Genomic DNA, 14501 nt, shown 5'->3' on the forward strand with positions numbered 1-14501 from the left:
AGACAGGGGATCCCTCTAAGATTTCAGCCCGTTTCTGGGTGGCCTCAGATAACATAGCTCTGCCAACCAAAACGCCATATCAGCAGAGTCCTCTGTTTGAAAGTTTCAGCAAGCCATATTCCTGTTAGCTAAGTCATGTTGGAATCCAGGTTCAGAGGTTAATGCATGGTGGGTAGGTTGCTGCTGTACAGCAGGGTGGGTGATAAACGCAAACCGGCTTCCCTCTTACTCTCTTGAACCCTTTTGATGGCTTCTACTATGTTATTGCATAGCAGAAGGCCCCCACTACATGCAGGCTTTCAATCCCAGATTTGCCAGCCTTCACAGTTAAGAGCCAAACACTTTTCTAGGCCCTATAGGGTTGGCATGAGGGGAGTCCTGGACATGCTCAGTTAAGTTCTGCTCTTTAAGCACCCAATTTCTCCTGCTATATTTATTGTGTTTGTTTCTGTTTCAGCAACAGTCGGAATTGGCAATGAAGCCTCTTTACATTCTGTTCTGACTTCCCACTGCAGAAATCTCTGTGTTTATGAGTGGATAATTAGACTCAAGAGAATTTGATCCTTTGTGAGGTTCCAAGGTTTCAGAATGGATTAATAATAAAAGGCTCATCCATTGATTAGACCTTGGGTACCACCATATTGTCTCTGCAGCCTGGACTCAGCTATATAAACTCTTCCAAGTCAATACCCATACCTCCTGGAAAGTCTGACCTTGGCACCATTCCCCTTTCACATCCCATAGACTCCGGCTGAGACCCCATGTCAGAATCTAGGAAGAAGAAGTAAGATCACTGGTACTATTGAGGCAGCCAAATAAAAACATTCATGTCCTACAACCAGCACTAAATCCAAGGGAAGGATAGATCCAGCCACCCAGATGAGCAGGCTTGGTCCTGTACCAAACATTGGAAAGTCTTTCAGGGCTAGAATTAAGACCAAGGGGCCTCTCTTCCCAATGATGGCCGACTAGGATATCTTCTGCAACATATGCAGCTAGAGACATGAGCTCTGGGGGTACTGCATATTGTTGTTACACCTATGGGGTTGCAGTTCCCTTCAGCTCCTTGGGTACTTTCCCTAGCTCCTCCATTGGGGACCCTGTGTTCCATCCAATAGCTGACTATGAGCACCCACTTCTGTGTTTGCCAGGCACTGGCATAGCCTCACAAGAGACAGCTATATCAGGACTATGTGCGTCCTCTGATGAGCAATAAGAGCCTTTTTCTCCATAAAAAACATGCCCACAGAACATAAGTCTACATCCCACCCCTCCCTCCATGGGGAGCAGAATACCTTGTAGATGGAAACTGATGCTAAACTCAGGAAGTCACTCTACTGTCACCCCTGCTTTCCCACCTTGGAGCTCACCTTTCCAGAGGTAGACCTGCTGGAAGCTGGTAAAGCTGTCTTGAGTTCCCTCCAAGAGTGCCAGACCTGCAGAAGATTGCCATTTGGTGAGCCTGTTTGTGCTTGTTCTCACTGGTCACCAACCTTTACAATTGCCCTATAATCCCCTTAAGATCCTCTTGGCTTGAGAACTCTGCTTTCTATACAGGATCTCTCAAAGTCTCGTGAAGTACCACTCCAACACTTGGGTGCAAAACCAGAGCTGGCTAGACTTCAGGGATCTAACTCAAAGCAAAACAGACTAATATGGGAAGGGTCACAAGCCTATGTCACTGGAAGATAACCAAAACAGTTAACAACAGCAACAAAGACGACGACAACGACAAAAACAAGGTTTTTAAGCGGTCTCATTGTGGGGATTTCCTGGTATCAAACACTGCTGAGATTCTGATATCCTGAATGAAGCTGGGACCAAGAGGATGTAAGTAAGATCACATGCCATCAAAGTTGATGTCCTAAATTTGATCACCAGATCCCACATGTTAGAAAGAGAGAATTGACTTAGTCAAGTTGTCCTCTGACTTCACATGCTCATGGTGGCATGTATGCTCAGGCTACACGCACACACAGACACACACATACACACACATGCACACACACACACACGAGCATGCACATACACATGTACATGCACACACATACACACACACACACACCAAATACATAAATCACTAAATGTAAAAACTAATTGGAGCTGGAAATTAAATGATCGCAATACTTCACAATGTTACCTTCCAGATCCTTCACAGTTGATACATATCCAGTCGTTTGCAGATTTTCTTATTTGACTTATTGCTGATGTTATTAACTGTTCTTTAAAATTTGTATTGACATATAGTCACTATATGTAACGATGGGCTTTATAAAGAAATTTTCATTGACATTTATCATGTACTTTGACCATGATAATGCCTCATATCCTCTCCTTTCCCCCACTACTCTCCCCTCCCACTAAAGCTAGAGGCTTCTCTCTTTTCTGGCAAGTTCTCATCCTCTGGTGCCACACTGGCTAAAATTAGATTTCTTACACCCTCTCCTCTTGGTAGTAAACATTCCTCATTTTTTCTCTGTTCAGTCTCAGACTCAAAGTCTAAACAGAAACCCAGCACTCTCAATGAACACTCTCACGCAGCACACACCCCGGGTAATTTGAGGGGAAAAATATCTGCCATGGGCTCAGATTGTACAAAACCATTTCTTGGTGTTCTGTAGGGTTAGTGGTAGGTGTATTCATTTGATGTGGGCACCAGAAATCAGCCCTGGATGGGGTAAGTGATCGTAGATAAAACTTAGCTAGTTTCTAGAAACTGAGCATAGGAGCCCTACAATCCCTTGACTCTATGAAGGTGACGAAATGCAGGCTTGTTTTGCTTTGGTGATGCCCACATTTATCAGCTAGCTGGGGAACACCTTGGCCTTGGGGATGGAAAGCTTTGCAACTTTTGCACTCAGCACCTGGACTGATGCCTCCCATCTGCCTGGTAGGTTGTGCTTTGTGGTAGAGGACATATCCCAAGGTTGTGGTTATATCACGTGAGGACCAGTACTAAGTCATGGCTGGCCACACCACCCCTCCCTCAACCCTCTGTTCTCTCTCCAGTAGCCTTTTAACATCTCTTCTTTACCATCTCCGAAGTGGAATTTGCTATGAGCTGGCATTCAGATCAAGTCCAGAAGTGAGGAATGCAGTGACATCTGAGGAATGGAATTCCAAAGTGTCAGAGATGCCAAGCAATTTGCTGCAATAACCACAGATGACTTGAAAGCATTTTCTGCTTTCAGGAGTTTGACCTGCATTCCCTGGGTTGTTTGCCTCAGCAGGTGGTCCAAAGGATCATGAAAATAACACTGCAAAGCAGACTTTGGTGTGCTTACTGTTTAAAGGAAGTGGAGTCTACTGAGTTGTAGATTCCTACAACAAGGACCCTACCCACATTAGCTTTCTATATCAGATCTAAGCCTGGATAACCTTGGTCCAGGTCTCTGCTTTATTCAACTGTGACATTAGTAGCTAGCTGATAAACAAAAGAAATCCACCCTACTGAGTATTGCCATGAGACATACATGTGAATGACCAGATAGTTGGAACTTGGGAAAAGAAAATCCCCAGTCTAGAACATACACTCACACACACACACACACACACACACACACACACACACACCAGATATATACATATACACATACTCATATACACCACATATATACATATACAGATACCACACATACTACACATACCACATCACACACACATATACACATGCACACACACACACACACACACACACGTGTGTGTGTGTATGTGTGTGTATGTATATCACAGACTCCACACACATACCCCCAACACCACACATACATACACACACACATCACACACACACACACACAAACATATATTCATGCCTACATACATACATAACACACAAACACTATATATATATGATACCACACACATACCATATACATACACATAGCACACACACAGCAACATACATGTAGCATATATGCATAGCACACACACACACACACACACACACACACACACACACACACACTACTGAATTGAAAACCCAAAGCTTGGGCTGGAGAGATTGTTCAGTTGGTAAACTCTTGCCTCACAAATGTGAGGACCTGAGTTTGTTCCATTAAGCCCATTCAATAAGCTAGGCAAATGCTTGTAATTCCAGCGATGGTGAAATGTAAGGTAGAGATAAGCAGATCCTTGGGAACTTTATTGTCTGGCTATGCTAGCCTCAGTGAAACCCCTGGCCAATGAGAGACCCTGTCACAAACAAAAACTGAAAGGCACTAGGGAATGATACCCAAAAAAGTTGTCTTCTGATAAACACACACACACACAGAGGAACAGATGAGCCAGATGAGCAGATGAAAGGCCTAAATCCTTCAAAGGCCTTTCGCTGTGACTCGGTTGCAGGGAGGCCAAGCCAGGGCACATTCCTTGAACACACACAGCAAGCACATGCTCAGGCGTAAGTAGTTCAGTGACTTACTGCTGCCAACTTATCACATGTCTTTCCTGAAATGCCTGTTTTCACCATGGGTGCCTCTCAGAGTAATGAAGACCATCTGTGAGGCAGTCATCCCATAAATAAGCTGTTTGATTCTGTTTACCACCAAAAGAAGCTACTTCAGCTCCCTGGAATTCTGCCAGATTCTGCAGTGTATTTCCAGGCTTTGGTTGGGTGTGCCACGCAGATTGCCTATGTGTTTTCTACACTGGATTTTAAACTCTCTGTCACTAATCCAAAATTTAGTAAGGCATATATAATTCTTCAAAGAGTAACATGCATACTACATATTGCTCTGAGTATCAGCAAGAGTTTAAAAATAATGATACAATATCATCCAAAATTCTCTCTGCAGATCTGAGAGTACGCGAGTGGCTAAGACTTCCAGAGCCTGGTTTTAGGTCCAGGTGCCTCCTTAGGAGTGACCTAACTCCTGTGTGCCTGTTTCCCATCAGCTGTAAGATGAGAATGATTACAATGACAGTGCATCCCTTGAATCACTGTGTAGGTGCAGGTCTCAGCCTCGGTGCTATCTGACCTAACAGTCCTTAGGAGGTATTTTGTTTCTATGACAACCGATATTGCTATCCTCTCTTCCAACCTAGCAGGCAACTGCTTTAAGAATTATTGGAACTGCTCCTCAGAACACGGATTCCTGGTCCTGTTGGGCATGGTGGCCTGAGACTTAGCATGTCTAACCAGTTGTGGGCGATACTGGCCCCAGTGTGGCTAACCTTGTGAACAGCACTGGCCTGGCCAATGGTACCTTAGGACAGAAAGGAAAGCCTGTCCTCTTTACTGAGCCTGCTAAGAGGGGTAGGCTGGAAAGAGGGCAAAAAGGAGGCCTGACTGTTACAGGGAGGTCAGAGGCCTTGGAAACTCAGTACCCTTCTCTGTGAGCTAAGGGGCAGGCCTGCTATCTCTAACATTATATCTTTCTGAAAAGTCTGAAGAGCTTCAGCAAAATAGGAGATGGGGCACTCTCAGGTTCTGCAGCTCTCTCTGCCTGCTGCACATCACCATCATCTCTAACAGGCCTATCCCTGTCCCCTGTGGCTAGAAGAGGGGGTGCATTAACCCCCCAGGGGGGACAGCCAGGGTCTTTTGCAGTAGTCTCCCCCCCCCTTACTTCTCTGCAGGCATTTTACATGACACTTTGTAATGCCTCCTACTAATGGAACAGTATTTCCCGTCTTTTGGCTTCTGGTTTCCCCATGCGGTTTATCTATGCACCAAAAATGAGGCAGAGATGAGTTGTCTATAGACTTTCAGAAGCCTTGCACTTCTTCCTTATTCTGTCCTGCCTCTGCCACCTGCTGGAAAAGAGTACACTCATTCCCAGTGAGGAGGAAACCAGCCGGAGCAGGACCAGCCCCAGTTAGCCCAAGAATAATGGACCAAGAACTGGACATGTTAGAGTCCTAAGGGACCTTGGACCCAGCTAGCTGAAGCTTTGAAAGCTAAATCAAATAAATCAACTTAATGTTTTGATGATAGACATATTATATATATATATATATATATATATATGCATGCCATTAGCTTCCTGTGCAGCTTCATGGGTGCCGTTTCCTTCTATACTATAAATGGAGCCTGCATAGCCTGGAGGGTGAGGTCAGTGTGAGGAGGATGTATCTGTACCTGGTAATTTTGAAGCTGAATAGGGGTACAAGCTCTCAGGATGTAGACCTGTGTCTAAGAAGTTAACAGAGCCCTCACTGGTGGGAAGAGGAACTTAGAAGCACTGTGAAATGTAGAGGCTTACTTACCCTGCAGGAACTCTTGGCCTCCCAGACTCAAGGCCATCTGGCGACTCCCCTGGTCATATGTCACCCCAGCACATGTAGCATTGGCCTGAGTAGCAGAGGTATCCCTCCAGTCATTGATGTGGCAAAGCAGAATGTCAGGAGAACTGAGCAGTCCACAGATGGTGGGCCCTGCCAAAGGGAATAGGCCAGTGTGAGGGAAACCATGAGGGCCCTGCACAGCCATCCTTTGATCTGAGAGCCTGGGCTGCCTGAGGATGGGACAGGAACACTGGAGCACCGAAGCCTGCTTTCAACCCACTTTCCAAAGATAGCCTTAGCGGTCCTCTTATGTGGCACTAATGTACTACACAGGGAGGATTGTGGACATGTTCAGTTGCTGGCACCAGCTGTGGACTTTGTCATGTTGTCACATGAGGGTTGAGATGCTATTGGGGAGTTAATGTCCACAATGAGCACACAGAAGACTCTGCAGTACAGCCTGGTTCAAGAGTCCAGGCCTCATTAGATATCCTCATATCACAGACTGTGAGACTGAGACACTACAAAAGGAGAAGTGGGTTTTCTAGTGTCTGAGAAATAGTGAAAGGGTGGAGGCAGCAGCCGCTGCATTGAGGAGCAGATTGAGCTGGCTATAGAACCGCAGAGCAGTCTGGGTACAATAAAAATGTGGGAGCTCAAAAGAAGTCTGAGCACCATGGTTTATGTGAGAGAAAAAGTGATCAAGAGAGTAAGGGGGGAAGGAAGAACCAGGGAGGAGGGGAGGGAGAGAAGGAGGGAAGTAGGGAGAGAGGGGGGAATTGTAACATATTTAATTTGGAACTTGGTGCCCTTGACCCTGACTCCCAGGTAAGAAGTCACACATTTTCCTCCACATGTTTCTATGATAGGGACCAGTCACTTGCTAATCACATCCTTTAGCTTCAGTGACACTTATGTAAACCTTAGGGCATGGGAGTTCCCTAGAGTTCCTCTTTCCAGTAGCCTCCAGTATAATGCAGGCTTGGACCCTCAGGAGTTATCACTAACTACTCCTCATTGAAAATATAAGCCATCCATTGGGATTTAGAGGAAGGTAGTCAGAGGAGGCTAGAGGCAGCTGCAGGTTTTGTGAGGGGTGGCTAGGAGGTGTAAGGGAAAGGAGGAATTTTAAAGAAACTAAAGGTTTTAAATGCTGTGGTAAAGGGTGTAACAGGATTTTGTCCCCAGATCTCAGCAAGTCCAGCCAAAGCCCCCTGAATTAAAACTACCCACTGTACCAGATGAGTCGGGAAGGAGAGCCAGATGTTTCTAGCCATGTCACAAGGGCCCAAATTCTGGCACTGCATGTGAGGGTAGGGGTGGGTAAGTGCTGGGCAATTCACTGATGACGAGTTAGACTTGGAAGGAATAGCAAGCAGGCTGCCAACCACAGTGTTGTGGAAAGAAGGGCTTGGAAGGCTCACTGCCCCCATGGAACAAAATGATCCTTCATATATGATCCCAGGGAAAATGAAGTCAGTGTTTCCATGGAAGCATCACATGGTCTGCTGAGGAACACAGCATCTAGAGAAACAGTCGCGCCCGCAGAATATATGTTTAGTTCAAGGAGGCATCCTGTCTCTGAAGACAGACTTTCTAAACTTGGGTATGGAGAAAGACATGTGTTGATGCACAAGCCAGGGACAGTTAATGATTTGCCCATCTAAATACTAACAGGAACCCACACTGTATAATCATACGGCTGAAACCAAAAGGATGATTAAGAATCAAGTTGTTCTAACTATCGTTTAACTAAACAGTCTCATTCTGGGGTTGAGGATGTAGCTTCATTGGTACAGTGCTTGCTTTGCATACATAACGCCCAGGTTCAACCCCTAATACCACATAAACCTGGCATGATGGGACATGTCTATAATAATAGCACTGAAGAGGCAGAAAGAGGAAGGTTACAAGTTTAAAGTCATCCTTGGGTACATAGTAAATTCTAGCAGGATAAGAAAGATAGTGTTTCAATAAAAACAACAACAAAACCCAACCCATTTCCTTTTTACCACTACTGATGCAGTGAGCTCAGCTGGGCATCTTCCAACATTAGTTCCCTTGATCTGTCAGCAGCATGAGGGACTCTCAAGCCCCCTGCACATACTACCCTCCCTCACTTGGTTACTTTAAGCTGCCCTGGGTTTCTTTCTCCTTGCTTAGTGGTTCTACCTTTCTTTCAGGTAGTCACTGGGCTATGACCCACTTATTCCTCACCCTCTAACCCACCACCGATGACCACCCCTCCCCCCGGAATCCTCACTTGCACTCAAACATTCTTTTATTTTAAAACAAATTAAGACAGGGTCTAATGTATGCTAGGCAGCCCTCTGATGTGATGACTTTGAACTTTTTATTCTCTTTTCCTGACCTCCTTAGTTGTAGTTATATAGGTGTGCACCTCCAAACCTGGCTTTCTGTGGTGCTGGAGATGGATCCAAGAGCCATAGGCATAGACAGCAAGCATTCTACCAACTGAGCTGCTTCCTTGGCCCTATCCTACCACTTCTGATGCGACCAAGCACTGAGGCTGCCCCGCTAGTTGCTGTCTTCTCTCCACTTGTCCTCTCTGATGACTCCGGATGCTACTTCCCATCCAGTGCTTTCTGTCTTTCATCCACTCTGTCCCTCCAGACCCTGGAGCTTTTCATCCAAAGTTTCATCCAAACATTTCATCCAAATGTTTTATAAATGTCTCAAAAGTGTTTCAAACTTAGTGTACCCAGATAAGAATCCCCAACTCTCCCTCTGGTGTCATGCAATAGATAACCTGGTGTCTCTGCTATGCATGACTTACCATAGAGCAGACTCCCACCATGTGAGCCAGCCACATGTCTCCTTCTTTCTTAACTACACACATCCAGAGTCCTTTTGAATTTGTCTCTTTTTCCTCATGCCACTGTCACCACACTAGCCCAGGTCACCTGGTCTCCTGCATAACTTCTCACCGTCTTGACCACTCCATACCCAAGTCAGCCTCATCTGCTCCTTTCTACACTCCAGCCAGAGTGCTGACTTCAAATGCAAATGTGACTGTGATCCTGGCCCATACCATTCCAGCACCACAGAAAGCCAGGTTTGGAGGTCCACACCTGTAATCCAACAACTAAGGAGGTGGAGGAAGAAGGATATGAAGTTCAAGCTTATTGAATTAGAGGGTATGCCTAGGATACATTAGATCCTGTCTAAGCCCCCCCCCTTTTTTTTCTTAAACAAAAGAAGGCTCAGGTCATGCTCAAAACTTTCATGGCTTCCAGGTGTTCTCAAGATGAAAATGCTGGTTAATGCTGCTGAAAAAAACCTGATGAAACCTCTCCCTCCTGCTCCTTCCTAAGCTAAGGCCACCCTCTGCTAGTTCTCCTTACCCTGGGGAATCCAGCTAACTCAGTGTTCCTTCTCTTTATCTTGCACTGACTTCCTGTAGTCTTCCTCCTCTGCCCAGGACTACCGTCTCTCTTCATGGCACCACATTAAAGTCTACACTCTGTCTGAGACCCAAGAAAACTTCATTTCTCTCTCTGAATAGGACAAAACACTTACTATAGGTTTCCAAAGTTGTATTTAATGTTCTTTTAGGACATAGTAATTACCAATTATCCTTCTCTCTCTCTCTCAATAATTTCATCAGGGGGTGGGGAAGGACAGTAGGCAGGAAAAAAAAGTGTGAACTATTTTTCAGGAATCCACTCACCATGCTGACAAGCTTGCTTAGACCCAGAGTCTGCTAGTAATCCTCACAACAGATGGGAGTCTCCCAGCCTCTAGCCAAGCAACGCCCACTCTTGCATTGCCCTGGGTTTCTCATCTCATCTAAGTGCTTCTTTACCCCAACAGAGCCTGGATCAGCCTCTGCCTTCCCAGAAAGCCACTGAATCCCAACATCCCCTCCTAACCTAACCTACTAAGTGCCTGGGTCTGCTTCTATAAAATGCAGAGCTATATGCTGCTGAGCAGCCACTGAGAACGACTGAGGGGCAGAGATAGAATAGGCCAGTTATCTTTATAGTTATCAGGAGCAGAGGAGTCAACTAAGGTGATTTGACTGAATGTGACCTTGCCAGGATTCTCAGCTAACAGTAAGATATTGGGAAAAAAAACACCTTGGGTCAAATACCACCATGTCCCATCAGAGGCTGCATAACACTGATAAATGATTTCAATTCTCAGAGCTCCGGTTTTGGTTTGTAATATTGAAGACAGCTCTAATAAGCTAGTTTTATGACATAAAATATGGTACAATCTTAACATGGGAAAGAGACCAGGATTTGCCCCTGCCTTTTTGTGTAAAGTTTATCTTCAATTTGAGCATAGTAATATTATGCTAGCAAATTTCAGTGGCAGGCTCTGTGCTTTCTGAGTCTCCAAATGCCTCATATCCCTAGTTAGGCCCAGCCGTCCTGTTGGCCATACCTCCTTTAACCTGTGTGATGATGAAGCCATCACAGCAGGAGTCATTGTCACAGGCAAGCAGACAGTAGATGTGTGTATCTGTCAGATTGGCTCCTGAGGCTGAGAACACCACAGGGCTATATAACCCAGAGAGCACATTTTGAAAACCCGTTGGTTCGAAGCTCTTCTGACCAGCTGCAGTAGATTCATAGCCTAAGGAAAGAAAGAAGAAAGGCTGAAAAGACCTCAAAACGCTCTGGGATAGGAGCTCCCTGATCTTAATCATGTCTTCTGATTTTGCTCCATGAGTGCTGGGGTAGTAAGGGGGGCCAAGACAAGATTACCTCTGGGCATGAAACCTCTAAACTTGACTGTGCCTGGAGACGATGTGACTACCAGAGATCTGAAACCCATAATACCTTTGGGTATCTAAGCTGAACACCTAGAAAATTGCATGTGCTGTTCTTTTGATTATTCCTATGGGACAACAATGCCCCATCTTCATGGGCATGCACCACACAGCATTGCACTTCATCTTTATTGCTTCATGTATGTAGCATAGATAAGTCTGAACATGCAGCAGACAAGGAAACTAGGATGCCATCATTCAGAAGTCACAATGGATGCTATTTCCCCCATCTTGTTACACCAGATAACAGAAAAGAACTTAGAGTAGACAAGGGAGCTACACAGCTGAGTGGTCCAATCTCTCACTTTCAGCCTGGTTGAGGATCCACCTTTCAAATCATTGCCATATAAACCTTCACTATGTGACCTGTCTTCATCACTCAGCTCCTGCTGACACCTGCTTTCCATGCCATATTCTACACTGTCTACAGCAGCCATTTCTTAGGAACTCAAACCAGCAGGTTTGGCAGGGTAATATTTTCTTTGCTATCCCTCTGGTTAAAAGTGGCTTGCTTTGGGGTTCACCTGTTCTTAATTCTGGTTCCACTTAGAGCATCAATCTACAAACAATATGCTCACATGTAGCCTTATTCTTTTGTTTGTGTTATTCTGAGGAAAGAGCCTTGGTCTGTGATATGACCTGGTCTCCAGTAGGTAGGTAGTAGGGGAGACTCAGAGCCCATGGCTTCCCTGCCCTGACTTACATTAGTTCAGTGGTGATTCAGGCCTGCATGGACTCTCATTCCTATAGACACTGCAAAGCCTCATGGTACAACCTCAGATTCTGAAAACCCCAAGGGCATACCCTGAAGGTTCCCTCCTACACAAGTGCCTGGATCCTCTGGCCCTATGCCTCCTTAACTACTTTCATGCCTGAGAACTATTCTCTTCATGAATGTTGAAAAGAGACAAACTACATGCAAAACAGCTATACAATGATCCCAGCACTAGCTTATGCCCAACTGGTGCTTCAAAACACTACAAAATGACAGCATCTCTTCATTTCAAGCAGGGATGCCTTCAGCCCCACCTGCCCGGATGGGCTTGGAAAGCTGCCACCAACCCTGCAGTAGTGCCCAGTTCCCCTTTGAGGAACTGTCCTAAGTTGTCATAAAATTTGTCACTCTTTCCCTAAATCTCAATCACTTCCTGCTTGGGCCTTTAGAGACGGTCCCATTCCCCCTCCCTCTGTATTTAAGCTCTGTGAGAGAATATCTACACAGCAGCTCCTAAATATGTGCATCAGCAGTCATCAGCCAAATGTCACTATCTGAACAATGATTGCATTGAGTAGAGCTTGACTGCCACAGCCATTTGAGTACATAGTAATACTGTGTGACTGTTGACTGTCATTTATTTTCATTGCATAGGTTCTCAGACTGTAGTTCTATGGGACAGTGCTGCCTGATGCCAAGGCCAGAGTCAAAGCTGACTGGGGTGTCCTTCACATAGCACAAGTGCCACAGAGGACCCTGAAATTGCCATGTGGGAGGATCCTTCCCATCCTTCAAGTATCACTTGTAATACCATCTCTTCTAGGGTTCCTCCTATAATTGCTAAAACAGCTCGGTTTTACTTTTGTTCCATCTCCCCTCTTCATTTTAAATCTGAGCACTTCACACCCTGCAAAACATTTTCAACATCCAACTCATTCTTTTGCCACTCAGTGATTTGTTCTGTTCACAACATTAGCCTCTAGGCCACTAGAGTCCTTATAGTCCTGTGATGCCTAGTGAGGAGTTAAGGACATTCTAAGGCTGTGTGCCCTACATGGCTGTCATGTTCTCAACACTGGCAAAGGTCACAGTGATCATATTTAGAGGAAGTTTCACATGGATGTAGTGGGTAACAGAATGCTTCCCCTTTCCATATCTCATCTTTCAGCTGGGAGCTGAGATCACCCATCCTCACAGAGGAGCTTCCCAACATTGTTTTCTTATGATGCTAAGGAGCACATGCTCCTCTCACAGGTTCTAGGACCATAGACCTCAGCTGGGCAAAGAGAGCAGGTGGTACCAGACATCATAGCAAGCTGGAGGTCTATGTTGCCCCTCCCAATTTCATGGTCCTATCACAAAAGTCGCTTAGGGTGAGGGGTGAAACTGGACATGACTGCCCTTAGTGGGTGAGGGATGTTTAGAAACTATGTTCTTTCCATTTGTAATGTATTATTACCATGTGAGAGAAAGGACTGAAGTTAAAGCAGAGGTGAGAAAAAGTCTGACCATCAATAGAAAAAGAACACAGAAGGCTGAGTACAGCCACCTTTTCCTTCCACTACAGTGGGAACACATCTTGGCTTTAAACATCCAGAAAGCAAAATAAAGCCGCAAGCCAATTTCTGCCCTTGGTTTAGTTTGGCAGCAAGGAGGTTCTCACTTTCCCTTGTAATCCAAATATAAACTTCCAGGAGACAGGAGGAGACACAAGACAACAAACATTTTGATACAATTGTATTCTTAAGTGTGATAAAAGGCTAAATTATAGTTTTTAAGGGACATTTTTGTCTGGTGTCACTTTATTTGTTTTGGCTTTTATTTTAAGAAAACAATCCCTAAGCTTTGCTATGCTTAAAAGTGGATGGTAGAAACAATTGGGCATTGAGGCGGAAGTCATAGCAGCCTTGGCTATAGATCAGAGAAACTTAACACTGGTACCCTACATACACTCTGGCCCATTGGGACGGGGATGTGAGGGAACAAGCTCTGTACTTGTCCCTGCAGAGGTTGAAGGATGTGGCAGGGTCAGCTGAGTCTGTGGCTTGCCCATTAACACTGTTTCTAGCTCAAGGCCGAGGCTGCAGAATCTCAGAATTTGGCTGCATGTGCCTAGAGATGCAGGCCTCAGAAAACACCATTTCACTCCTCTTTACTCCAACCCTAACATCCCAAGTCTTGCCTTCATTAGCTGTCTTCTGTTCCTTGACCAACAGAAAACTTCATAAGAAGATAGCTGTAGAAAGTCTCACTTTCCCAGTACTTACCAAAAGGGGTTTGAGGGGTAACAGGAGCTACCTAATACCACATTCCTGACTCCAAGATTCACACAGGACCACTACTTCACTGGTATGAACATTAAAGTCCACAGTATCTGGGAAGATTCCAGAACTCAAAGAGCTAGCATTGTGGTAGTTCTGGCCACATGGCTGTCTTCAAGGCAGAAATAAGACACAGAAGTCAGAAATCCTGCCTCTCAGAACCACTAAAAAGCCACAGCTCAGGACAGTGGAAGGAGCCACAGGACACAGAACACAGCTTCACATTGTTGTCACCTCACTGCCCCTGCAGGTGATGTGCAAGCAGGAGGCAGGCAAGGCAGGGCACAGGGATATAGGCCACATGACATAAAGACATTTGCTGTTCACGTGCACATACTGCCAGGAAGCCAGATTCTCTCCCTATTATTCCTGTATTATTTTGAGAATGCTGAGGTCCCAGCCCAGTTTTTCAGGAACCAACGGAACCACTATGAAAGGACTG

At 45.3% G+C, this 14501-nt stretch overlaps 1 protein-coding gene across 1 annotated transcript in view; it reads right to left on the reverse strand.

Moving 5' to 3' along the window:
* Window positions 1-14501, reverse strand: part of Tg (thyroglobulin) — a 180168-nt gene that overhangs the window by 116020 nt on the left and 49647 nt on the right. The window contains 4 exon segments of the mRNA XM_021183215.2: window positions 697-771; window positions 1371-1436; window positions 6208-6375; window positions 10636-10827. Of these exon segments, the coding sequence (XP_021038874.2) occupies window positions 697-771; window positions 1371-1436; window positions 6208-6375; window positions 10636-10827 (501 nt within the window).

The sequence above is a fragment of the Mus caroli genome, unplaced genomic scaffold (assembly GCF_978045245.1).
Source record: "Mus caroli unplaced genomic scaffold, Mus_caroli_1 scaffold_16, whole genome shotgun sequence".
Taxonomy (NCBI): domain Eukaryota; kingdom Metazoa; phylum Chordata; class Mammalia; order Rodentia; family Muridae; genus Mus; species Mus caroli.